General features: G+C 44.7%; 1 protein-coding gene and 1 pseudogene across 1 annotated transcript; both read left to right on the forward strand.

Moving 5' to 3' along the window:
* The first annotated feature begins 3,123 nt into the window (after positions 1 to 3,123).
* LOC139262594 (ferritin, higher subunit-like) lies at positions 3,124 to 6,988 on the forward strand (annotated as a pseudogene).
* A 9,249-nt stretch (positions 6,989 to 16,237) lies between these two features.
* Positions 16,238 to 25,013, forward strand: LOC139262595 (ferritin, higher subunit-like). The gene is made up of 4 exons (XM_070877752.1): positions 16,238 to 16,339; positions 19,119 to 19,265; positions 24,424 to 24,549; positions 24,858 to 25,013. The coding sequence occupies exons 1-4, from the start codon at positions 16,238 to 16,240 to the stop codon at positions 25,011 to 25,013; spliced, it is 531 nt and encodes a 176-aa protein (XP_070733853.1).
* The last annotated feature ends 2,169 nt before the right edge of the window (positions 25,014 to 27,182 follow it).

The raw sequence follows: 27,182 nt of genomic DNA on the forward strand, positions 1-27,182 counted from the left end.
ACCTTTAGTTCCCTAGCATTTCTGGGATGTTAGTGTTCTCTTCTGTGAAGACAGAACCAAAGTATTAATTGTTCTGCCATTTCCTTGTTCCCCATTATAATTTATCCCATTTGTGACTGAAAAGAACCTACATTTGTGTCTCTTTCTTTTTACATACTGGGAGAAACTTTTACAGTCGGTTTATATGATCCTTGCAAGTTTAGTCTCATACACTATTTTCCCCCTCTTAAACAATCTCTTGGTCATTTTTTGCTGGATACTAACTGCTCCCAATCCTCAGGATTGCTACTTGTTCTGGCAACTTTGTATGACTCCTCTTTGGATCTAATACTAACCTTAATTTCTTGTGTAAACCATGGTTGGGCTACTTTTCCTTTTGTGTCTTTGCAGAATAAAGGAATGTATAATTGTTGCAATTTATGCATGCGTTCCTTAAATGTTAGCCATTGACAAACCACTATCATGTCTTTTAATGAATCTTCCCAATCTGTCATAGCGATTCCTCATACCTTTGTAGTTTCCTTTGTTTAGATTTAGGACCTAGTTTTGGATTGGACAACTTCACTTTCAGTCTTCATGAAGATTGAAAATCATGTTATGAACATTCGTCCCTAAAGGATCCCGCACAAAAAGACTATTAATTAACCCCTTCTCATTGTACAATACCCAATCTACGATAGCTATTCTGACATGTTGAAGACCTAATTTCACTTGCATGTATATGTAATGACTCAAAAATCTGGTTACTGTAAACTCACTCAGGTGCAATATCATCCATCTTTATTCCAGTGCCAGTGTGACAAAGACACCCAGCTTATATACAGGTGATCAAGCACACATGCCACGTGTATACAGCCCGATGATCTCCGACCGCAGCGCCCTCTGGTGTCTTGTGACTACCAAGCATTAATCCATAAGAGTATATCTTGCAAATTCTATTCATGCATTTCAATCGAGCATTGCAATGCTGTAATCCAACAATTGAAAATGATCACGTTTGTTCAGCCACATAAGGCAGTGGGACCACAGGTACATTTTAGTGTCTTAAAGGAGGCAGAGAGGTTTACATAACATTCGTATGCCATTTGGCACCTCGAGCCTGTTCCGCCAATCAGTAAAATCGTGACTGGTCTGATCTTGGTCTCAACACTTTCCTGCCTGTTCCCCATAACCCTTGACTCCGCTATTGTTAAAAAATCTATCTATCTCCACCTTAAATGTATTCAATGACCCTGCCTCCACACACGCACACAGACACACAGTACTGAGGGAGTGCCGCACTGTCAGAGGGGCAGGACTGAGGGAGTGCAGCACTGTTAGAGGGGCAGTACTCACAGGATTCTTCACTGTCGGAGGAGCAGCACTCAGGGATTGCCACACTGTCTGAAGGGCAGTACTGAGGGATTGTTGTACAGACTCATGTTTGATTCAAGTGGGTCAACTGTGCTCATTGGTGGCATCTCCCCCGAAAGGGTAGTGTCTGTGGTGTGATTGGTGGCTCCGGATCTGAATCACTGCCGCACTCTCTGCCTCATCGAAAGCAGAGTTTTAATCCAAGGGAACACCTCTCATCAGCTCATCCAGGACTGAAACACTTCTGCACTGAAATCAGACGTCACGGCTTTGGATCTCCGGGATACACCAGCATGAAAGGTCAATGACCAGAGGGGAGAGATAAGGACGATTATTTTAACGCAGGGAGTTGTTGTGATCCGGAACGCGCTGCCTGAAAGGGCGGTGGAATCAGATTCAACAGTAACTTTGAAGAGGGAATTGCATATACACTTGACAAAAGTTGCAGGGCTATGGGGAAGGAGCTGAGGAGTGGGACTAATTGGATCGCTCTTACAAAGTGCCTGCACAGGCACGATGGGTCGAATGGCCTCTTTCTGTGCTGATAGAATCTATGATGAGCCAGACAGTTAGAGCATATCTGAGCCTCATCATTTCAATCAGATTTAAATATTCATCATTTCAATCAGATTTAAATATTCTTTCGAGTCACTGAAAACCGACTGTAAAAGGACTCGTCTAACACATCAAATTGAGGGGCAGGAAAAGACCAGCTGGTCCATCAAGCCTGCCCCAAAACATGCCGGAGCAAATCATAGAATCATAGAATGGTTACAGCACAGAGGGAGGCCATTCGGCCTGTCGAGCCCGTGCCGGCTCTCTTCAAGAGCACTTCAGCTAGACCCACTCCCCCGCCCTTCCCCTGCAACCCTGCTATTAATTTTTCCTTCAGGTACTTATCCAATTCCCTTTTGAAAGCCACGATTGAGTCTACCTCCACCACCCTCTCGGGCATTGCATTCCAGATCCCAACCACTCGCTGTGTAAACATGTCGCCTTTGGTTCTTTTGCCAGTCACATTAAATCTGTGTCCTCTGGTTCTCGACCCTTCTGCCAATGGGAACAGTTCCTGTCTATCGACTCTGTCCAGACACCTCATGATTTTGAATCCCTCTATCAAATGGAGATGTGGGTGACAATGTGTTCAGTCATGTTCATTCCCTCTCATTCTCACTCAATATATTGAATTTTACCAGGCATCATTCCATGAGAATAAAAATGACAGATCGTTGATGCCCCCATGTAGCCAATCCTCAGACACATGCCCATTCTCTATATTCGAACTGGGGGAAGTTCACACCACCCACAAGATGGAATTCCCATTCCACTGGCCAATGCTTGGTTTGTAAATGCACCAAGACGACTTGATTGCTTTGAATATTGTCTCAGTGCCACAGAAACTTGCAAGTAACAAACTTCGCCAGATTGTGAAAAACTCCTTTGGCGAAAGTAGAACATTATCATTTCATTCAAGTGAGAGCTTGAAACAACAGCACACTTTCAGATTTGAAGACGTTCAAGGAACCCAAAGGCAGTGACATCTGCAAGACTGATCTTCCCCAGCCCCCTCCGCCGAGCCCCCTCTCCTTTGTTAATTGGTGCCTCAATTCAGTGAAGATTCCTGATTGGCTCTGAGGGATTGTCAATCATCATTGGTGATGTCATACCCTGTTTGAATGCAGCTGTTCCAATAGTATAAATACAGTAGCTTGTGCAAGATAGAGTGAGTTCTTGAACTGTGTAGGTGATAGTGAAATATAGATAGAGAAGATGGCCTCCCAAGTGCGTCAGAACTACCACAAGGACTGTGAGGCTGCTGTCAACAAGCAGATCAACATGGAGTTCTGTTCCTCCTATGTTTGAGTTGTGTATTCTTTGTTGCTGCATTCTGAAAAGTTGTTAATTCTCCAGTTCAATGAATTGGCTTTAAGTTGTATTTCTCTTGACTTCCTTCCCTGGGGGAGCAGAGTCTTTGGGCAGTGAGAACTTCAACTGTGTAATACAGGGGATCTTGTTGAGTTCATGGACTGCTCCCTACAGCAGCTGCCCTCTATTGAGGTTTAATATCGGAAATCAGCGCAGCTGCTGCCTGAGTGTGACAGAAGAGCACAAACCTGGTCAGGGGCCTGTTGACCTGAGACAATGTTCAGTTTCAGTGGGGGACTGCAGTGAGTGAAATGTGGGTAGGTTCTCATTAGTGCTCTCATTAATTGGAGGTGATGTACTGAGAATCCTGCTGTTGGAGCCCTGCTCACTGCTGAGATCTCTTGCACTATTGTTGTGTAAACTACTAGAGTGGAGGATTTTTCTCACTCCATGTCCAAACTTTGATTTAGAATGGAAGAAGAATCATTTCTATAATGCCTTTCACTACCTTGGAATATCCCAAATGCTTTGTAGCCAATGAAGGAGTTAAGTGTAGTTACCTGTTATGTGGGAAATGCAGCAGCCAATTAGTGCACAGGATGCTCCCACAAACTGAAATGAGATAATGATCAGATCATCTGTTTTAGTGGTGTTGGTTGAGGGATAAATATTAGCCAGGGCACTGCAGAGAGCTCCTTGCAGTAGTATCTAGAACATGGAGAAGGCTTGAGGGACCAATGGCTGACTCCTGTCATTCACTAAGATCATTGCTAATCTTGTACCTCAACTCCACCTCCTGCACTGTCCCCATATCCTTTGCTATCCAAAAATCTATTGCTCTTGAATATACTCAATGACTGGAATTCTCTAACCCAGGAGCTGTGGAGGCTCAAAGAGTCATCACTGAGTGAAGACATTTCTCCTCATCTCAGTCCTCAATGACCCCTGGTTCTAGTCTCTCTCCAGCAAGGGGAACCATCCTCCCTGCATCCAATCCTTCAAGTCCTGTAAGAATTTTGTACATTCCTAATGACATCACCTCTCATCCTTTGAACCTTGAATAGAGGCTCAGTCTGCTCAATCTCTCCTCCTTGATCTTTCACATCCACCTCATGACTGACACACTCTTGTGTGAATGGCAGAAAGTAGAGGAGTTATTGCTTATCCAGGAGTAGAATTTAGTTTGACTGGACATGAAATGTAATCCTGAACTTTAGTTTTATATGTTCAACCAGCAAAGGAAAAACTTTCATCATGCTATGGGGAGGTGAGGCTCAACTCCAATTGATGAAGTCAATGGCATTTTGCTAGTTTACAAATGGTGTCTATCTTTTTAAGAATTCATTCATTCTGGGGAAAAATAACTCTTGCATTGTATATGAAGATCAAGGTCTAAATAGGCTGTCTTAATTTCTCTCTGCAGTCCTTCTACTTTGACCGGGATGATGTTGCCCTGTGTCACTTTGCTGAGTTCTTCAAGGAGCAGTCACATGAGGAACGTGAGCATGCTGAGAAACTGATGCAATTCCAGAATCGCCGTGGAGGACGGATCATCTTGTCTGACATCAAGGTTTGGTTCAATTATTTAGTGGCCTTCTGTCTGGATACCCTTAGACCTGATTGTTTCAAATACCTCCTAAAGCAATTGATTCTGTGGTAGTGGAATTCAGTAATTCTATATTCCTGTGACACATTGTTTATGGTAAAATGGACTTCTGGTTGCTTTTTTATCCTATTTTTCTTTGTACTGTCTTTTGTATTTTGTTTGTTCCATTGTAAGTGAACTACCTGTGATTTTCCTCTTCAGAAACCAGAGCAGGATGAGTGGAGCAATGGTCTGGATGCAATGCAGAGAGCTATGCAGATGGAGAAGAATGTGAACCAGAGTCTGCTGGATCTGCACACAATCTCCACTGGGAGCACTGACCCTCATGTAAGTTCCTCATGTGGGTTTCTGGGCAACTTGGAGGTGGTGGAACATTGCTATCCTTGAGCTGTTTCAAAAGTGCTCCATGTCCAATAGCTTTGTTTTTAGGGGGGGGTGGTCTCTCTTGGGTTCTTCAGGGGGTGGGGGAGAGGACCATGAAGTTGGCCAACTATGGACATTGAGACATAAATGGGTCCCAATGTTTCCAGGATCTGAGCTCTCATTTGTAGGGGAGGATGAAAACCCCCTCATTTTACCCAGAAGGAAAAGGGCTGTGGGATCAGTCTGTGCTGTGAATTGAAACCGATGGAAGGAAAACTTTGGGACACAAATGGAGACCCCCCCAGTGTTTGGACTCAAAGGAAAGTGAATTTAATTTGGAACGATCTACCAAAAAGTTTGAAATCCTCAAGTGCACATGGAAGAAACTATGAACTTTAATCGAATTTGGGATTTTTTAAAAGGTCTGCAAGAAAAGGGATGTAGTCAATATCAAAAGGGCCAGTTTGGACATTGGAACTAATCAAATTGTCTGGGAACTGTATACCCTCGAAACTTGCCCCTTGAAAACATTAGCATTTAAACAATGCCACATACATATTCCAACACCTTTTTCATCAGGCATAGAAATATCTGGCTCAGGCCAGATTAGCACAATGGCTGCAGGAGGCGAATGCAATCAACACCCACTCAAACCTTGAGTAGGTTAAGATCAGTGGGGGAAAAAAAACCTAAAAACCTCAAACTGCTGCATTTTTCAAAATCAAAAGTCCACCAATGAGAAGAATCGACTTCAGCAGGAGAGGCGGACTGGATAATCTGGCTATCAACAAGGGGTTTCTGACGTAGTGAAAAAAGAAATGATGATTTTCCCTGCCCTCATGATTCAACAACCACAACCACAAGCCTCTCGACACTGAAGGAAAACCAGTGTCCGAAGATAGAAGAAACAAACCACCAGACTGCGGAAGGCACAGTAGTGAGTATAACCTCCGGTCCCCAGAACTCCCAACTCAGTTAGGCCAGGAAAGGTGGGAGGTTGGGCATTGTACTGCTAAACTGGTGTAAAGATTTTTGTTGGGTCTGTTTTTGTGGGATTTAGGGGGATTGTTTTGTTGGTTTGCTGTTTGTTGAATTACACCTTGTCAAATAAATTGGAAGCCTAAAGTTCCTCTTGGAATCACCTTGTCTCAGTTCTATTGTATTACATCTCCTGATCGTGAGTCTTATGTCAGAACTGTGTAAGGGAAGCTAGGAGTGCCTTGAAAACGCTCAACTGTGTGTCACAGGCTAGGGAAGAAGGTGTTAGGAGTGTTTGACACTCACAGGTGCCTCACAGGCTAGGCAAAAGCTGTGGGGACGCACGAGTCTCAAAACCCCCTTCATAAGCTGTGGATACAGTCTCTCCAGGGGTGCTCTTGCAGCACTCAGGGTACCTCACAGGTCAGGCATAAGCTGTGAGGGCAGAAGCCCAGAGAGAGACACCCAAGGCACAACAACAACCCTGTGAAAACCCCTTGCACATTGCACAGTAGCAACTGGATCATTAGAGCAAATGTACATCAATTTCAAATGCCCTACCTGATCCTTCTCCACTCCTAGAGAATTAAAATCCTAACTTGGGGGGGATGCACTGATCCTTGATATCTATTACTGGCCATAACTCATTTCCCTCTTCTCTTTCAGTTGTGTGACTTCCTGGAGACCCACTACTTGGATGAACAAGTCAAGATGATCAAGAAGCTTGGTGATCACATCACCAACCTGAAGAGACTGGGAGCCCCTGAGAATGGCATGGGAGTGTACCTTTTTGACAAGCACACTCTGGGGGAGAGTGACTAAACTGACTGGGATCAAGCTTATTGTGTTTAGTACTTGTATTTATATAATCAGGCCCCTATACTGTAGGGAATGAATGCTTGTGACTTTGTACAAAAAGAGCTGAAACCCATAACAGTAAATAAACTGTTCAACATTGGGCTGTGTTTTGTCACCTTGTAAATTTGAGTGGTTACTTATTTTTCATTTAACATAACTTGGTTTCTATCAAACAAGAATTACACTGACCTGTGCAACATTTATATGGGATTCAGTCTTATGAAATATGTTTTCCCCCTTGTGTAATGTCTATGTATTGACTGGGCCATTCAGGCACCTGTTATAAGATCTAAAATGTTCAATGGTGTGTTTGGACAACTGACAGTCCCAGGGGATATTGGCCCAGTTACCAAAAGTCTGGTCAGAGGTATGTATTGAGAAGGTACAGAGATGTTTAGGAAGGCATGTCTAGAGCTTGGGACTGATAAGCTGTATACAATTACCTGTTCCAACGATCTGGTTTTTACAAAGGAGAATTCAATCCAACAAGATGTAACATCTGCTAAATTCAGGACCAATTTGCCAGTAATTCATTGCTGCACCATTTCAGTCGAATGAAGAAGTCCTGCATTAGCTTCCTATTTAGTCTATCTGCCTCGTGAACGAACAGCAGTTTGTATTCAATCGCTGCAACAGATCCTCTTCAGTTATGCAGGTCGTTCAGTAATGGGATTCACCACTGCTGCTATCGGCTTGCTGTTAAGCTTTGTAGGCAGAAAAGCAATATCTCAGCACACTGAACCCTGGGCACTACAATTGGGTGAGGAGGGAAAGCAACAGCTGGCATCAACTTGCTGTCATAGCTTCAGTGCTTCGTGTGGATACCCTAGTCGTTCTGGGACAGCTTCTCTTCCGTCTGCTCCCCTAATGGTTGAATAACTTGCCAACACAACCTCCATTCAAACATGAATAAGGTATTGCAAGACTAACGATACTCCAACAACATTTAATACTTGGGGAAGGTGTAAATGTATTTAATTCCACAAAGCAAAAGGCACAAAATGTTAAACCCATTTCTGGCCACAATGCCTAAGCACTCAATTTATAAGCCTATCAATTTTTTTTTTGTTAATAATGAAATTCACAGTGGTACTAACACCCTGGATTAGATCTCCATTTCTCTCCTTCATGGCTATGAATGGATACAAATGGTACTGCTGCTCCAATAATCCAGTGTTTCCGAGTTATTTTTAGGAATTTAACTGAGAACTGTGTTGAGTGCAATTAAATAGCCATGCACAGACATTCCAGGTTAATGTCTTGGCAACACTCAAGTGCCTTTCGGCTATTGATGTTACAAACTGTCATATATTGATGAGCCACAGTTCCACGAGTCGGCCTGGGTTTGCGTGCTGATGGGTTTGATGGCTTCATGTATCAACAAATCTCTTGCTCACTCGATGTGAAACTTTACAGGTGCTCGTGTTTTAAGAATTACTTACAATTTGCAGCTCAGGAAAAAGACCATTTGGGCCAACTGGGCCATGCTGTGGTTTATGCTCTATGTGAAACTTGTCCCACCCCACTTCATCTAGACCTATTAGCATATCCTTCTATTCCTTTCCCCTTTGTGTTGATCAAGCTTTCCCTTAAATGCATCTATGCTCTTTGCATTCAGAGTTATTACTGCGGGTAGCTCAGTAAACGCACCGCTGCTGCTGTGGATTTTCTGTTCAGCTGTGTGGGTAAAGAAGTGAGTAACAGCTTTCAAGACCCGCAATGTTTGAGCTCAAGGACAGCATTTATTGTCCGTCACTAATTGCCTTTGAGAAGGTGCTGGTCAGCCATCTTCTTGAACCGCTGCAGTCTTGTGGTGAAGGTACTCCAACAGTGCTTTTTGGGAGGGAGTTCCTGGATTTTGCCGCAGTGACGAAAAAGGAATGGTGATATAAACCAACCTGACTTGGAAATATAACGTGGAGGTGAACTTGCAGGCGATAGTATTCCCAAACTTCTGCTGCCCTTGTCCTTCTAATTGCTAGAGCTCGTGGGATGGCTTGTGCTGCTGAAAAAGCCTTGGCGAGTTGCTGCAGTGCATCTTGTCGATGGTACACACTGCAGCCATGGTGCACCGGTGGTGGAAGCAGTGAATGTGGAAGGTGGTGGATGGGATGCCAATCAAGCTGCCTGCTTTGTCCTGGATGGTGTCGAGCTTCTTGATGATTGCTGAAACTGCACTCAGCCAGTCAAGTGGAGAGTATTCCACCACACTCCTGACTTGTGCCTTGTCGATGCTGGAAAGACGTTAGGTGTCAGGAGGTGAGACACTCACCGCAAAATACCCAGCCTCTGGCCTGCTCTTATTACCAGAGTATTTATGTGGCTGGGCGAGTTCAGGTCCTGATCAGCGATGATCCCCAGGGGTTAATGCTGGGGAATTCAGCGGCAGTGAATGTTAAGGGCAGGTGGTTAGACTCTCGCTTTTTGCAGATAGTCATTGCCTGGCACTTGTGTGGTGCCATTGTTACTTGCCCATTATCAGCCCCACACTGAATGTCAAGCAGGTCTTGCTGCATGTGGGCATGGACTGCTTCATTTTCTGATGTCTTGCAAATGGAACAGAACACTGTGTAATCATCAGCAAACATTCCCACTTCTGGCCTTTATGATGGAGGGAAGTTCATTGATGAAGCAGCTTAAGATAGTTGGGCCAAGGACACTGCCCTGAGGTATTCCTTCAGAGATGTCCTGGGACTGAGATGATTGACCTCCAACAACCACTTCCTTTGTGCTAGATATGAGTCCAGCTCATCGAGAGTTTTCGATATTCACATCGACTTCAATTTTGCAAGGGCTACTTGATGCCGCACTCCATCAGGTGCTGCCTTGCTGTGAAAGGTAGTCACTCTCACCTCACCTGTAATTCAGCTCCTTTGTACATGTTTGGACCAAGGCTGCAACGAGATCAGGAGCTGAGTGGTCGTGGCACAACCCAAACTGGGAATCGGTGAGCAGATTATTGTCGACTGACCTATCAAGAAAGATTGGATCAATTGGGATTGTATTCACTGGAGTTCAGAAGAATGAGAGGGGACCTCATAGAAACGTTTAAAATTCTGACGGGTTTAGACAGGTTAGATGCAGAAAGTATGTTCCCAATGTTGGGGAAGTCCAGAACCAGGGGTCACAGTCTGAGGATAAGGGGTAAGCCATTTAGGACCGAGATGAGGAGAAACTTCTTCACCCAGAGAGTGGTGAACCTGTGGAATTCTCTACCACAGAAAGTAGTTGAGGCCAATTCACTAAATATATTCAAAAGGGAGTTAGATGAAGTCCTTACTACTCGGGGGATCAAGGGTTATGGCGAGAAAGCAGGAAGGGGGTACTGAAGTTTCATGTTCAGCCATGAACTCATTGAATGTCGGTGCAGGCTAGAAGGGCTGAATGGCCTGCTCCTGCACCTATTTTCTATGTTTCTATGTTTCTATGTTTCTATGGCAGGACTGTCATATGAGGAGAGACTGGATCAACTGGGCTTGTATCCACTGGAGTTTAGAAGACTGAGAGGGGATCTCATAGAAACATATAAAATTCTGACGGGATTGGACAGATTAGAGGCAAGAAGAATGTTCCCATTGCTGGGGAGTTCCAGAACCAGAGGTCACAGTCTAAGAATAAGGGGCAAGTCATTTAAGACCAAGATAAGGAGAAACTTCTTCATTCAGAGAGTGGTTAACCTGTGGAATTCTCTACCGCAGAAAGTTGTTGAGACCAGTTCATTGGCTATATTCAAAAGGGAGTAAGGTATGGCCCTTACGGCCAAAAGGATCAAGGGGTATGGAGATAAAGCAGCAAAGGGGTACTGAGGTTGAATGATCAGCCATGATCTTATTGAATGGTGGTGCAGGCTCGAAGGGCTGAATGGCCTGCTCCTGCATCTAATTTCTATGTTTCTATGTTTCTATGTTTCTATGACAAAATCTTCCCTCACTTTGCTGATGATTGAGTGTAGACTGATGGGGCGGTAATTGGCCTGAATGGATTTGTCTGGCTTTTTCTGGACAGGACGTACCAGAGCAGTTTTTCACATTGTTGGGTAGATGCCAGTGTCTCTGTACTGGAACAGCTTGGCTAGAGGTGTGGCCATGAATTTACAGATTGTGGTGCAATACAATTCTGCAGTTGCTAATGACACAGTGCCTCATGGATGCCCAGTTTTGAGCTGCGAGATCTGTTTTGAATCTATTCCATTTAACACTGGTCAAACCACTCACCACAAAGGAGGGTGTCCTCAGTGTGAAGACAAGACTTTGTCTCCACAAGGACTGTGTGGTGGTCACTGCTACCAATGCTGTCATGGACAGATGAATCTGTGACAGGTAGATTGCTGTGGATAAGATCAGTAGGTTTTTCCCTTGTGTTGATTCTCTCACCATCTGTCGGAAGCCCAATCTCGATGCTATGTCTTTCAGGACTCAGCCCGCTTGCTCAGTGCTACCGAGCCCCTCTTGGTGATGGACATTGAAGCCTATTGCTATATCAGTGCTTCTTCCAAGTGGCCTTCAACATGGAGGTGTACGGATTCATCAGCTGAGCGCGGGTGGTAGGTGGTAATCAGCAGGAGGTTTCCATGTCCAAGCTTGACCTAAACCCATGAGACTTGATAGGTTCCAGATTAAATGTTCAGGACTCCTATCGCTACTCCCTCCCGACTGTATACCACTGAGCCGCCACTTCTGTTGTGTCTGCCCTTCTGGTGGGACAGGACATACGCAGGGATGGTGAAGGAGGAATCTGGGACATTGGACGAAAGGTATGATTCTGTGATTATGACTATGTCAGGATGTTGCTTGACTAACCTGTGAGACAGCTCTCCCCATTTAGGCACAAGATACCAGATGTTAGTGAGGAGGACTTTGCAGGGTCGACTGGGCTGGGTGTACCATTGTCATGTCAGAAGCCGGTGCCGAGGTCAATGCCGGGTTGTCCATCCTGTTTTATTCGAATTATTGTTTCTTGTAACGGTTTGTTATAACTGATCGGCTTGCTTGGCCATTTCAGAGGGCAGTTAAGACTCAACCACATTGCTTTGGGTTTGGAATCATATCGGCCAGATTTCCTTCCTGAAGGACATTAGTGAAGCAGATTGGTTTTTATGACAATCCGATAGCTCCCTGGGCAACATTACTGATACTAGCCTTTTATTCCTGATTTTAATTTAATTAACTGAATTTCAATTCCCCAGCTGCCATGGTGGGACTTTGGATTATTAGTCCAGGCCTCTGAATTACTTGTCCAGTAACTTAACCACGATGTTACCGCACTCTTTGCACCTCTTAATGGCACTTTTGGACTATCGATGTCACCACAATTCATACATTGATGAGTCACAATTCTACAAGTCATGTTGGGTTTTGCGTGCTGATGAGTTTCACGGCTTCATGTTTCAGATAAAATAAATTCTTCAGCTCACTCGATGTGAAAAACTTTACAGATGCCCTTGTTTTAAGAATTACATAGAATTTACAGCACAGAAAAAGGCCATTCAGCCTGGCAAATTGCAGTGGTGAGCGGTCCTTCTTGAACGTAAAACGCATCTAGGATGAGGTGAGGAACCGAATGAGACAAGATCGATTTAATTGTCTTTCAATCATGAGCATGGAGAGCGAAGTACTGAGAGGACTTGACTTCACACACTGAGCCTCCTCCCAACTTCATTTAACCCTATCAGCATATCCTGCCAATCCTTCCTCCCTCATGTGTTTATCCAGCTTCACCTTAAACACTGTCTATGCTTTTTGTCTCAACTATTCCTTTTGATAGCGAGTTAAAAATTCTGAACACTCTCTGAGTAAAGAAGTTTCTTTGAAGTCTCTCTTAGATTATTCATTCTAACTTTCTATATAATCTATGGAGATCAGAACTGTGCGCAATACTCCAAGTGTTGTCTTGCCAAGGTTCTCTTTAAATTTAACATGCTGCACAGGGATGTGGTTCAGTTCACCTCAACTGTGTTCTCCCTGTGGCCGAGGAGCTCCGTCCGGAGTCACAGTGTGTATTTCGTCCCCTACGGGTAACAACGGACATGATCTTCGCAGCACGCCAATTGCAGGAAAAATGCAGGGAGCAGCGCCAGCCCTTGTACATGGCATTTTTTGATCTTATAAAGGCCTTTGAGACTGTCGACCGTGAGGGCTTATGGAGCGTCCTCCCTCCATTTTGGATACCCCCAAAAGTTTATCAACATTCTTCGCCTGCTCCACGTCGACATGCATGCCGTGATCCTAATCAGCGGATTTGTTACAGACCCATTCCACGTCCGAAGCTGGGTCAAACAGGGCTGCTTCATCGCTCCAAAGATTTTCTCAATCTTCCTCGCTGCCAACTCCACCTCACTGGCAACAAGCTTCCTGCTGGAGTGGAAATAATATACAGAAGCAGTGGGAAGCAATTCTGACGGGTTTAGACAGGTTAGATGCAGAAAGAATGTTCCCAATGTTGGGGAAGTCCAGAACCAGGGGTCACAGTCTGAGGATAAGGGGTAAGCCATTTAGGACCGAGATGAGGAGAAACTTCTTCACCCAGAGAGTGGTGAACCTGTGGAATTCTCTACCACAGAAAGTAGTTGAGGCCAATTCACTAAATATATTCAAAAGGGAGTTAGATGAAGTCCTTACTACTCGGGGGATCAAGGGTTATGGCGAGAAAGCAGGAAGGGGGTACTGAAGTTTCATGTTCAGCCATGAACTCATTGAATGGCGGTGCAGGCTAGAAGGGCTGAATGGCCTGCTCCTGCACCTATTTTCTATGTTTCTATGTTTCTAACCTATGCCCTCTCCAGACCAGTGCAAGACCACCCAAACCTCTGTCGTTGAACTGCACTATGCGGACGACGCCTGCGTCTGCGCACATTCTGAGGCTGAACTCCAGGATTTAGTCGATGCCGTCACTGAGGCATATGAAATCATGGGCCTTGCACTTAACATCCATAAGGGAAAGTGCCTCCATCAGCCTGTCTTCGCCGCACAGCACGGCCCCCCAGACATCAAGATTCACGGCGTGGCTCTCGACAATGTGGACCACTTCCTATACCGTGGGAGCCTCTTGTCAACAAAGGCAGACATCGATGCGGAGATTCAATATCGCCTCCAGTGCGCCAGTGCAGCCTTCAGCTGCCTGAGGAAAGGAGTGTTCGAAGACCAGGCCCTCAAACCTACCACCAAGCTCACGCTATACAGGACTGCAGTAATACCCACCCGACTGTATGGATCAGAGGCATGGATGACTTACAGAAGGCACATCTCGTCGCTGGAGATATATCACCAAAGATGCCTCCTTAAGATGCTGTAAATTCCCTGGGAGGACAGATGCACCGACATCAGTGTCCTCGCGCAGGCTAACATCCCCAGCATTGAAGCACTAACCACATGTGATCAGCTTTGCTGGGCAGGCCACTTGGTCCTTACTGCTAGGGGGATCAAGGGGTATGGCGAGAAAGCAGGAATGGGGTACTGAAGTTGAATGTTCAGCCATGAACTCATTGAATGGCGGTGCAGGCTAGAAGGGCCGAATGGCCTACTCCTGCACCTATTTTCTATGTTTCTATGTTTCTATGTCCACATGCCAGACATGAGACTCTCGAAGCAACTGCTCTATGCGGAACTCCTTTATGGCAAACGAGCCAAAGTTAAGCAGCGGAAACGTTACAAGGACACCCTCAAAACCTCTCTGATGAAGTGCGACAGCACCACTGATGCCTGGGAGACTCTGGCCGAAGTCCATCCTAGTTGGAAAAAGTGTATCCGGGAGAGCGTTGAGCTCTTCGAATCTCAACGCTGCAAGCGTGAAGAGGTCAGGCAGCGGAAGGAAGGTGTGGTAAATCAGTGCCACCCACCCCCTTCCCCCGACGAATATCTGTCCCATCTGTGACAGGGTCTGTGGCTTTCATGTTGGACTGTTCAGCCACCAACGAACTCACTTTAGGAGAGAAAGCAAGTCTTCCTCGATGCTGAGTGACTGCCTATGATGATGGGTTCAGCTGCAGGTATTCCTCGCTCTGAGCTCAGAACTGCGCCAATGGTTAACACTCATCTGTGCCTTTTTATCTCTAGAATTGACTATTTCAATGCTCTCCTGCTGGCCTTACATGCTCCATAAACTTAAGCTTATCCAAAACTCTGCTGCCCGTATCCTAACACACACCGAGTCCCACTCACCCATAACCCCTGTGCTTGTGGACCATCATTGGCTCCCGGTCTGACAGCGCCTCAAATTCAAGATTCTTATCCTTGTATTAAATCCCACCAGAGCCCTTCCCTCACCTCTTTTCCCAGCACATTGATAATATCGGTGCTGTTTCCTGTTTTCACAATAAACTGGAACAATTAATTCACTATGTTCCCAATTTCCACCCTTCACTCACCTTCACATGGTCCATTTCTGTCACTTCACTTCCCTTTCTCGACTTCTCTGTCTATCGCCTCAGTCTATCAGACAAATATCCAATGAGCTGTTTGGATGTTGCTTCAAACCCGCAGATACCTGCAAATGACCAACCTACTGAACAATCCAGAACTCTTAAAAAGACACTGAATCGCAAACAACAGAGGATTCAATGAATCTTTCAAGGTGGCCATTAACTGGTCCAGGCAGAGCACGGTCGATAGGGTGTTCTCTCTGTCTGCCTGCCTTTGTTCCGCAGCTATATCCGTGCCCGGGTATCCCTGGATTGGGAGCACGCGGTGTCTGCCGGTATGCTTGAGGCTTTCCGTCACCGGAGGGCACCAGAGGGAGGGGAGCGCAGCGTGGATACAGGGAAATAGTGTAAATTTTTAAAGTTTTTATGTTAGTTTTGTCATAATGTGGATCTGACAGTTTATTCCCCCTTATAAAGGGAGCACTTATGGTTTAAGTGTTTCCGATAGCTGAATTAAAATGCCCAAAGAATAGAGAATCCAATTAAACCTGTGACTCTGGATATTTAAACTGTGTTTGAGGAAAGTTCGGACAATTGAGATCCTCATTGAGATGTCAGCCAATGATGCTCATTCTTCGAAGATCTGATTGGCTCTGGGAGTCCATCTCCCTCCTCCCTTTACTTGATTGGTGCTCTGAGAAGATGCAACTTCTGATTGGGTATTGATGACTGTCACTCATCATCAAGAGTGCCACACCCTGGATTATCCCTCAGTATAAATATTGGAGTTTGATATTAGTGAAATGTTATCTTTGTACTTCTAAAAAGTTTTTACTTTGGAAAAATAAAATATTAAGATGGCTTCTCAAGTGCGTCAGAATTACCACAAGGACTGTGAGGATGCTGTCAACAAGCAGATCAACATGGAGCTCTGTTCCTCCTATGTTTATCTCTCTATGGTGAGTTTTGTATTTTTTGCCACTTTACAATGGAGACTATGTAATGTGAATTTATGAAATCCTGTGTTGTACCCAGCCCACCTATTTCTCTCTTTCTGCCCACCTGCCCCCAGCCCTGAATCTATGCAGTGAGTTCACTTTAAAGCTATAATATGATCCAATTTATCTTAATTTGTATTTATTAACAAATTCTCTTTGTTTCTTGCAGCAGCTGTATCATCTGATTATTTTGATTTTTTTTCCTGGGATCTTGAGCTTGATGAAGTTTATTTGGAATACATTCTGTACACAATGCAAGGAATTCAGAATTTGTATCCTCATTGTAAATCACTGCATGGATTTTCCTTACCTTGCTGGTTCAATGGGTGATGTCATAAAAATAAATCTAGGCCATTTCGGAGGGATGTCAGGAAGTATTCTTTCCCACCAGTGTGGTGGAAATCTGAAACACTTACTTTCTTTCTCAGCCATCCCTCACCTCCACGGGGAGGATGGGAAGAAAGTGTTACAAATGTTTCTGCTTTCCTCCTGTTCCTAGTATTTCTCGCCACTAAGTTTAAGTACCAGTTTGTATCCTTCTATCTTTCCTCTAACTTTTTGCAATCATAAAGCAGATAGTTAATCAATTGTCTGTGCTCAGTGGACTCTCCCTTAACCCCTGTGACCTTCACCAAGCACCCTCAAATTCTGAGGGGTTCTCATAACTTTTATTCTGTGGTCTCTGGTTCTCCTCTACAATGCTTTGATTTGTGTAGACTGTCAAATTAATGCTGCTTGTGGTAGTTTTAGTTCCTTGGCATGAATGCAGCCAGTAAAACTCGGTTAGTTTTTCTTCTTTCATATATGATATGAATTCTGCATTGGGACTAGATCTAGTTTAGGCAGTTGCTTTTACTGCCTCTCAACTAGCCTGTACAAAATGTATTTGGGTTAATAAACAATTATTATTGGAGCATGCTACTGGTGACCAGGGTATAAATCTTGTGGCAATTCCTTCACCTAATTTCCAGAGCTACAATGAATATTGGGTGCCAAGATTCAGGTTCCAGTTTTAAGCATGTTCAATCAAAGCTGAATTGGTGATCATGAGTGATGCAGCACAGGAGGCCATTCAGTCCATTGTGCCTTGCTGAATGTTGGGTGGAGCGATACAACTGTTTCCATAGCCTGCAAATTTTTCTAAATCACGTAAGTGGATGAGAATGGGGAATTAGTAATGGGCAACATAGAGATGGCAGAAAATCTGAACAAATATCTTGTATCTGTTTTGACAGTAGAAGACAATAACATTCCAATGGTGGATAGTCAAGGGGCTATTGAGGGAGGTACTTAATGCAATAACAATCACCTGAGGAAGTAGTACTCAGTAAGATAATTGGGCTCAATTATGTCCTGATGGCTTGCATCCTCGGGCCTTGAGAAGCGGGGATTGTGGATGTATTGGTTATAATTTACCAAAATTACCTGGATTCTGGGGAGGTCCCAGCAGATTGGAAAGCTGCAAATGTAATGCCCCTTCCTTTTTTTTTGAAATAAAAGAAACTTTTGACCAGTTAGCCTAATATCTGATAGGGAAAATGTTGGAGTCCATTATTAACATCGCAGGGACATTTGGAAAAGCAAAATTTGATCAGGCAGAGTCGGCATGGATTTGTGAGGGGAAGTCGTGTTTGACAAATTTGCTGGAATTCTTTGAGGATGTAATGAACAGGGTGGATGAAAGTGAACCAGTGGCTGTTTTGTATTTGGACCTCCAGAAGGTATTTGAGAAGGTGCCACAAAAGATTACGGCACAAGATGAAAGTTCACAGGCTTTGGGGGTAATATATTAGCATTGATAGAGGATTGGCTAAAGAACCGAGTCAGGATAAATGGTTCATTCTCTGGTTGGCAACCAGGATCTAGTAGAGTGCCGCAAGGATCAGTGCTGGGACCCCAACTATTTACAATCTATATTACATTCTGTCCCTCCTTCCAAGTCGGTTACGTCGCCTAGTTTGTTCCTCCCAACTTTGTATCAGTAATGTGTGAGGAGAACACACTTCTGCAGAAGGACATAGGCAGGCTAAGTGAGTGGGCAAAAATTTGACTGTAGGAAAGTGAGGTCATGCACTTTAGCAGAACAAGAATCAAAGAGCAAATGTTTATTGAAATAGAGCAAGATTGCAAAGTGCCGCAGTACAGCAGGAGCGGAGGTGGGTGGGGTGTGGTGGGTGCCTCTACTCATTTGGAATTCAGAAGAATGAGGTGAACTTATTGAAGTGTATAAGATTGAGGGGGCTTGACTGGGTGGATAGAGAGGATGTTTCCACTGATGGGGAAACTACAACTAGAGGGCATGATCTTAAAATAAGGGGCTGCCCATTTAGAACTGAAATATCTTGAGCGTTGTCAATCTGTGGAATTCACTGCCTGAGCTGTGGAAAGCTGAGACATTGAATAAATTTAAGACTGTAATACAGTTTCTTAAATGCTAAGGGGTTATGTGGGGATGAGTCCATGATCAGATCAGCCATAATCTTAAATGGTCGAACAGGCTCTGAGCTGTGTGGTCTACTCCTGTTCATATTTCTCAGGTTAGGTTTCCCTATGGCTGGAGCTGAGATTATCCAATGTATTTACCAGGTTAATTGAGTAGGTTCTAGTTTCCATAAATATACATACAAGTTCAGTGAGACTGAGCTCTTGAAGCAAGAAAAATGAGTTTGGCTTCATGTACAGTGCCCATGCTGATGGGTCTGCTTTGCAATAATCAACTACTCTTCTGATCCCTCTGCAGTCCTTCTACTTTGACCGGGATGATGTTGCCCTGCGTCACTTTGCTGAGTTCTTCAAGGAGCAGTCACAGGAGGAACGTGAGCATGCTGAGAAACTGATGGAATTCCAGAATCGGCGTGGAGGACGGATCATCTTGGCAGACATCAAGGTTTGGCTCCATAAACGAGGGCCCTTCTGTTTGGTTCCCCTTAGACTGATTGTTCACAATACATTGTAAAGGAGTTGGTTCCAATTCCACAGGAACCAGCAATTTGGACAAACTGGTCCATGCTGGTGATCAGGCTCCAGATGTCGTCCTCCCACCTTGCTTTATCCAGCAACATGTCGTTCTAATCCTTTTTCCCTCATGTACTTATTTAGCTTCCCCTCAAATACATCTATGCTGTTCACCTCATAAATTTGACACAGTTAGTTGACTTAATGCAGTAATTCAATATTCTAACATATTGGTTCATGGTAACCTAAACTTCTGATTTCATTTTTTCATCCCTAATTTCCTTCAATACTGTCCTATTTACAAATGTGTTTTTACTGTTTGTACTATTACATATGTGCCACCAGAGGGCACTGCAGTCAGACTTGCAGGTTACCTGTACAGGTGTGCCAGGCGCAGTACAGAAGGCAGGTCACCAGGTGTGATCCTCACCACCTCGAGTTCCATTAAATAAAGTCCTGTCCCCTCAGTACAGATTCACATGAGGCATGTAGTGAAGTCAAGGTCACTCGGGACCTACACCTTTATTTCAAGCTCTGGAATGCTGCACTTGCCTGAGACCTGTCCTTGTATACCTGTCTCTTGCAAGTGCATCACTGGTGGTAAGGTATGCTGGTGGTTACAGGTCAATCTTATTCGTCATGTATAGTATGTTATATATATTCACCCTCCCCCCAAGGTCTTGTTGTCTTTATAGGTTCAGTCTCAGGTGGTCTGTGCTCTAGCATGGAGCGTCTGAGTTGTGGTTCAGTTGTTTGCCTTGGTGTCTGTTTTTCTTTGGGTGTGGTTGCTGGTATCTTGCCTGGGCTGTCTGTTGCGATTGCCCTTTCCTCAGGTTGTTCTCTCCATCTGTCCATCAGTTGTGATGCGAGTTCCACATTGTAGTCTGCCCCTCTGGTTCCACAGTGTTGTTGGTAAATCTAATTTTGACTTGGCCTACATGCCTCTGGCAGGTTTTGCCATTGTCCATTTGTACTACCAGTAGCCTGTTTCCTTCCTTGCCCGTTACTGTCCCTGCAAGCCATTTGGGACCCCTGCCATAGTTTAGTACAAACACTTTGTCCCCTATCTCATTCCATCTCCCCCTCGAATTTCTGTCATGCTACTCAATCAGCTTATGGCGCTTTGCCTCAACGATTTCATGCATGTCTGGGAGGATTAATGAGTTCCTTGTTTTTAAAGTCTTTAACATCAACAGTTGCACAGGGGGATCCCAGTCAATGAGTGCGGACGAGATCTGTATGCCAGCAGCAGTCGCGACAGGTGATCCTGTAGCATGCGACCTTGTATTTTAAGCATGCCTTGTTTAATGATTTGCACTGCTCTCTCCACCTGTCTGTTGGAGGCCGGCTTGATGTGATTTATGCCATGGTCAATTAAAAAATCTTGGAATTCTGTGCTGGTGAAGCACGGACCATTGTCACTGACCAATATGTCAGGGATTCCGTGCATTGCAAACGTAGTTGCAAGGTTCTCCAGTGGTGGAGGTTGTGCACGTGTTAAAAATAGTGCACTCTATCCACTTTTTGAAAATGCATCTACAACTACGAGGAACATTTTGGCCATGAATGGGCCTGCATAGTCGATGTGCACCCGCGACCACAGTTTGGTAGGCCAGGGCCCAGGGGCTCAGGAGACCCTCCCTGGGGGCATTGCTGAGCTGGGCACAAATGGTGCACCTTCGTACGCAGAGCTCCAAGTCCGCGTCAACACCAGGCCACCAGATGTGGGATCTGGCTATGGCCTTCATAATGATCCCCGGGTGCTCGCAGTGGAGCTCCCAGACAAATGCCTCTCTGCCTCGCAGAGGCATGTCTACTCGGCTGCCCCACATCAGGCAGTCTGCTTGTAGTGATAGCTCATGCATGCGCCTGTGAAAGGGTTTAATTCCTCGGGGCAGTCATCGCGAGCCAGTCACCAGTTAGGACACATCTTTTTACGAAGGATAGCGTGGGGTCGCTGGCCGTCCAGGCTCTGATTTGGCGAGCCGTCATTGGCCAACCTGTGGATTCCAAGGCATTGATTGCCATGACTATCTTCGTCCTAGTCATCAGACCCTTCCGTGGTCACCAGGGGTAGCCTGCTGATCACGTCGGCACAGTTGTCTGTGTGCCTTATGGTATAGTCGTAGGACGCCAGCATGAGTGCCCACTGTTGAATTCTCACTGGGGCGTTAGCGTTTATTGCCTTGCTCTTGGATGTGAGGGGCTTGTGGTCGGTTTCTAACACTAACTTGGCTCCGAAAAGGTATAGTGCATCTTTTTGACACTGTACACACACGCGAGCGCCTCCTTCTCTACCATTCTGTACCCGCGCTCCGCACGCGAAAGTGACCTGGAGGCATAAGCTATGGGTTGTAATTTGCCCGCACTATTGACATGTTGCAAAATGCACCCGACCCCATACGCTGACTCATCGCATGTGAGAACTAGCTTTTTAAATGGATCAAAGACTCAAAACACTGTTGGAACACAGAAGGTTGTGTGCCTTTATTGAAGGTGCATCCCTGCCACCCCCAAAACCAATCACACCCCTTCCTGAGTAGCACATGGAGAAGCTCCAGCAGCGTGCTCAAGTTCTGCATAAAGTTCCCAAAATAATTGAGTAGCCTGAGAAAGGCGTGCAGTTCTGGGGCCTGGGTGCCAGGCGAATTGCTTCTGTTTTGGACACTGTTGGGCAGATTCCATCAGTGGCAAACCTTCTGCCCAAAAATTCAACCACTGGTGCGAGAAACAGGCACTTTGATTTCTTGACTCATAGGCAGACCTGATCCAACCGCTTTCGTACTTCCTCCAAATTATGGAGATGGGAGTCGGTGTCCCTGCCCGTGATGAGTATGTCGTCTTGCAATACAACCGTCCCCGGGATGGATTTGAGTAGACTCCATGTTGCACTGGAATATGGCAGCTGCCGACCTGATACTGAATGGGCGTCGATTGTACATGAAAAGGCCTCTGTTAGTTGATGGCGAGTAGCTTGGATTCTTTGGTCAATTCTTGCATCATATATACAGATGTGAGCTCTAGTTTTGAGAAGTTTACCTGCAGCCAATGTGGCAAATAAGTCCTCCACTCTGGGCAGTGGGTACTAGTCCTGTAGGGAGACTCTGTTTATGGTAGATTTGTAGTCCCCAGATTCGTACAGATCCATCAGACTTCATGACTGGGACGATGGGACTTGCCCAGACGCTAAATTCCACAGGTGATATAATGCCTTCCTGCAGAAGCCTGTCTAGTTCGTGTTCAATCTTTTCCCTCATCACACAGGGTACAGCTCTGGCCTTGTGATGGACCGGTTGAGCATCCTGTGATGTAGATTTTGACTTTGGCCCCTTTGAAAGTGCCCACACCTGGCTGAAAGATGTTCAAATTGCTTTATAACTGTTGAACAGGAGGTCTGTCCCTCTAATGACATAGCATGGACATCATCCCATTTTCAGCTTAGTTTTGCCAGCCAGCTTCTCCCCAGCAGTGCTGGGGGGTCTCTGGGGACAATCCACAGGGGATGTCTGTTCACTGTCCCTTTGTGTGTGACAGAGAGCATGGCGCTGCTGAGGACTAGTACGATTTCTTTGGTATAGGTCTTTAGTTTGGTGTCGACCCTTGAGTTTTGATATGCCTTTTATGCGGCCACAGTTGTTCAAATTGTTGAGGGCCCATGAGAGATTGACTCGCTCCATGTTGATGGGTATCCCATTGAGTCGTACCCTCATCATTTATAGGTGGTGTCCTGTTGTAGGAGCAGCGGCCATTGATCATGTTGACCCGCTGTACATCGGTGTCCCGGACACTGTCCCCACCGTCTTCTGGTCCGCTTTCCGACCCATCCGATTTGTATACCAGCCGAGCTGTTTTTTGCATAGGTGGGCGAAATGCCCTGTATATTCACAGTTCCTGCAAACAGCCTGCAGAAATTGACACCCCCTTGATGAGTCCCCACCCCCACACCTCCAGCACAGACCGCTTCCATTGTTCCCAAAGAATGAGCTGTGTCTGGCTGATCTCTCGAGCTTCTCTCAGTTTGTAGTTGATTGCTCGCATTGTGGGTTGATGTGTGAATGTCCTTTTCTGTGGCCCTTGATGGCTTCTGGTACCACTGCCTGCTGTCGAGAGCCTGTTCTCCCAGTTTGGTCTGTGGGGGAGCAGCTTGTTTGATGCTGTGAACTACTTGTTCTGATATTTTGTTAGTTGTCATACCTGCATTGTAAATCAACCTTGTTTCTTCTTCTCCCACCAAGAATGTCTGCAACCAGTGCTGCTGCCTCTAAGGTCAAGTTCTTGGTCTCTGAGCTTTTGGAATATGCCTGCTTGGCCTATTCCTTCAATGAAAAGTCTCTCAGCATTTCTCTCCTCAGTTCATCGGAGAACTCCCAGACTAGCCAACCTCAAGTTCTGCCACAAAGTTGGGTCTGCTCTGGCCCACACAGCGTCTGTAGTTGTAGAACCTGTGTCTGGCCATGTGTCGGCTGCTCGCCAGCTTCAGGTCGTCTCTTACCAGTGTGCTCAATTCTTCAAATGACTTGGGTGCCAGCAGATCCTTCATTAAAGCGTATGTTTTCAAGCCACAGCTGGTCAAGAGATGAGCTCTTCTCTTGTCTGCTTTGTTGTCTCCTAACCAGTCTTTTGTTACAAAGCTTTGCTGGAGCCTTTCTATAAATCCCTCCCAATTGTCTCCAGCATTGTACTTTTCATCTGATCCGTTGTTTGCCATTCTGTAATCCCGTAACTTGTCGCCACTAAAGTCCTGTCCCCTCAGTACAGATTCTCACAAAGCATGTAGTGAAGTCAAGGTCACTCTGGACCTGTACCTTTATTTCACAGCTCTGGAATGCTGCACTTGCCTGAGACCTGTCCTTGTATACCTGTCTTTTGCAAGTGCACACCTGGTGGTAAGGTATGCTGGTGGTTACAGGTCATATCTTATCAGTCATGTATAGTATGTTAGGATACAGTTATATATAATAATGTAAGATATGACACATTAAATGAACTAAGGTCACTACAGTTAAAGTACAATACATTGCCTCATGGAGTCATTATCAGAGCATCTAAAGACAAAAAATAACTTAGTTTAATCTGACTTTCCTCTTCAGAAACCAGAGCAGGATGAGTGGAGCAATGGTCTGGAGGCCATGCAGAGAGCTCTGCAGATGGAGAAGAATGTGAACCAGAGTCTGCTGGATCTGCACAAACACTCCACTGGGAGCACTGACCCTCATGTAAGTTTCCCAATGCTTCAATGTGGGCTTTTGGTTAAGTTGCTTTCCTTGAACTTAATTTAAAAAGATATCTACCCAATAGCTTTGTGTTGGGTCTATTTCAGGGAAGATTTTGTAAGTGTCTGATTCCCAGAACATTTTTGTAAAGAATGTTTTCATCTAAATGATGCAGTAATTCCATCAATTTCAATTGCACCACTTGACTATCCTCGAGTCCAAGAGGACTAAAATCCCAACTCTCAAGCAGTAAGCTCCAATGTTCCTTGATATCTGCTACTGGCCATAACTCCTTTCTGTTTCTCCTTCAGTTGTGTGACTTCCTGGAGACCCACTACTTGGATGAACAAGTGAAGATGATCAAGAAGCTTGGAGATCACATCACCAACCTGAAGAGACTGGGAGCCCCTGAGAATGGCCTGGGAGAGTACCTGTTTGACAAGCACACCTTGGGGGAGAGTGACTGATGCTTCTGATCAGTACTCTTGTTTATACAATATGTGTGAGACTCTGTCCTACATAGAATGATGGCTTTGTACAGGCTGAGACCTGGGCTCTTGATGTGAAATGTAATCAACTATAAATAAACTGTTCAATATTGGACTGGGTTTTGTCTCCTTGCAATTAGTGGTTGCTTATTTTCCATTTACTGTAACTTATTTGCAGCACAAGTATTGCACTAGGCTATGCAATAATCATACATTGGCCTCCTGTGCTGTAACCACTCAGCTGGCTCTCCAAGAGCACTTCAGCTCGTCCTACTCCCTTGCATTTTCCCTGTTGCCCTGCAATGTTTTTCCTTCATGTACTTGTTAAATCCTATGATTGAAAATGTCTTCACCACCCTCTCGGACAGTGCAATCCAGATATTAACCACTCATTGCATAAAAGTTTATCCTCATGTCAGCTGTGGTTCTTCTGCCAATTGTCTTAAATTTGTGTCTGCTGGTTCTCGTCCCTTCTACCAGTGTTAATAGTCCTATCATTTTGCTCGTTGCTGGGGTAATTTCAATATATTGACAGTTATATTCATAAAAACATAAGAGCAGTCGTTGTCCATTTTGGTTCTGTAAAGACTGCACCACCATTAAATATGATCATAACTAATCCTTTACCACCACCATGTTCATGCTTTTACCCCATAGCCCTTGATGCCTTTTGTATCAAGATATCTCATATCCTTAAATATATTCAGCAATTGGGCTCCACTGCCTTCTGTAGTCAATAGTTCCCCAGTTTCCCCATCCTGAGTGAAAACATATTTATTATCTTTGCGCTAAATTTCCTACAGCATATTCTGAGCCTGTGCCTTTTTATTCTCAACTTCCCAGCAAAGGGCTACTTCCTCCCCACATCCAATCTCTCCAAACCAGTCTGAATTTTATGATTTAATAAGATCCCCTTTCACTCTTCTGGTGAATACAGGCCTGGTCACGCTATTCTCTTGTCAAACAACAATCTTTCCATCCAAGGAATCAGTCTGGTGGAACTTCGCTGCGCTCTTAAGGAGATCCAAAACTGTACACAATACACCAGGTGTAGTTTCACCAAAGCCATGTATAATTGTAGTAAGACATTCTTGCTCCTGTACTGTGGAAAAATTGTGAATATTAAATTTGGTTTCCTCCTCCAAATCTATTTAGAAATGTGATTAGTTGAGGCCCAAGCACCGATCCCTGTGGTATCCCACTAGTCACGACTCACCACCCAGGAAAAGACCTGTTTATTCCGACTGTGTTTTCTATCAATTAACCAATTTTCAATCCATAGTATATTACCCCCAATCCCATGTGCTTTAATTTTGCACACTAACCGCTTGTGGGACTTTATCAAAGGCCTTCTGAAAATCCAAATACACGACATCCACCGGTTCTCCCTTATCTAATCTCAGTTACAGTCTCGAAAAAAAACTCCAGTAGGTTTGTCAAACACAATTTTCTTTTCATAAATCCATATTGACTTTGTCTAATCTCGTTGATAGTTTCTAAGTGTCCCTTTATCACATTCTACTAATGTTAGGCTAACCGGGCTGCAGTTACCTGTTTTCTTTCTCCTTCCTTTTTAAAATTGTGGGGTTACATTTGCCACCCTCCATTCTGCGGCAACTGTTCCATAATCTGTAGAAATTTGGACGATGATAACCAATGCAACCACTATTTCCATGGCTACCACTTTTATTCCTCTGGGATGCAGATTATCAGGCCCTGGGGATTTATCAGCTTTCAGTCCCATTAGTTTCTCCAGCACTATTTTCTGACTAATAATCATTACCTTTAATTTCTCTTGCTCACGAGATCCTTAGTTCCCTAGCATTTCTGTGATGTTATTTGTGTCCTCTTCTGTAAAGACAGAACCAAAGTATTTAATTGTTCTGCCATTTCCTTGTTCCCCATTATAAATTATCCCATTTGTGACTGAAAAGGACCTACATTTGTCTTCACTAATCTTTTTCTTTTTACAGACTGGGAGAAACTTTTACAGTCGGTTTTTATGATCCTTGCAAGTTTAGTCTCACACTATTTTCCTCCTCTTAAACAATCTCTTGGTCCTTTTTTGCTGAATACTAAATTGCTCCCAATCCTCAGGATTGCTACTTGTTCTGGCAACTTTGTATGACTCCTCTTTGGATCTAATAC

The sequence above is a fragment of the Pristiophorus japonicus genome, chromosome 4, assembly GCF_044704955.1.
Source record: "Pristiophorus japonicus isolate sPriJap1 chromosome 4, sPriJap1.hap1, whole genome shotgun sequence".
NCBI classification, from domain to species: domain Eukaryota; kingdom Metazoa; phylum Chordata; class Chondrichthyes; family Pristiophoridae; genus Pristiophorus; species Pristiophorus japonicus.

Bases quoted from the DNA above. Each gene is read 5' to 3' on its own strand.
- LOC139262595 (XM_070877752.1), top strand. From the start codon at position 16,238: ATGGCTTCTCAAGTGCGTCAGAATTACCACAAGGACTGTGAGGATGCT. The intron at 19,266-24,423 runs GTTTGGCTCCAT...TTTCCTCTTCAG, and splicing joins TCATCTTGGCAGACATCAAG to AAACCAGAGCAGGATGAGTG. The intron at 24,550-24,857 runs GTAAGTTTCCCA...TTTCTCCTTCAG, and splicing joins CTGGGAGCACTGACCCTCAT to TTGTGTGACTTCCTGGAGAC.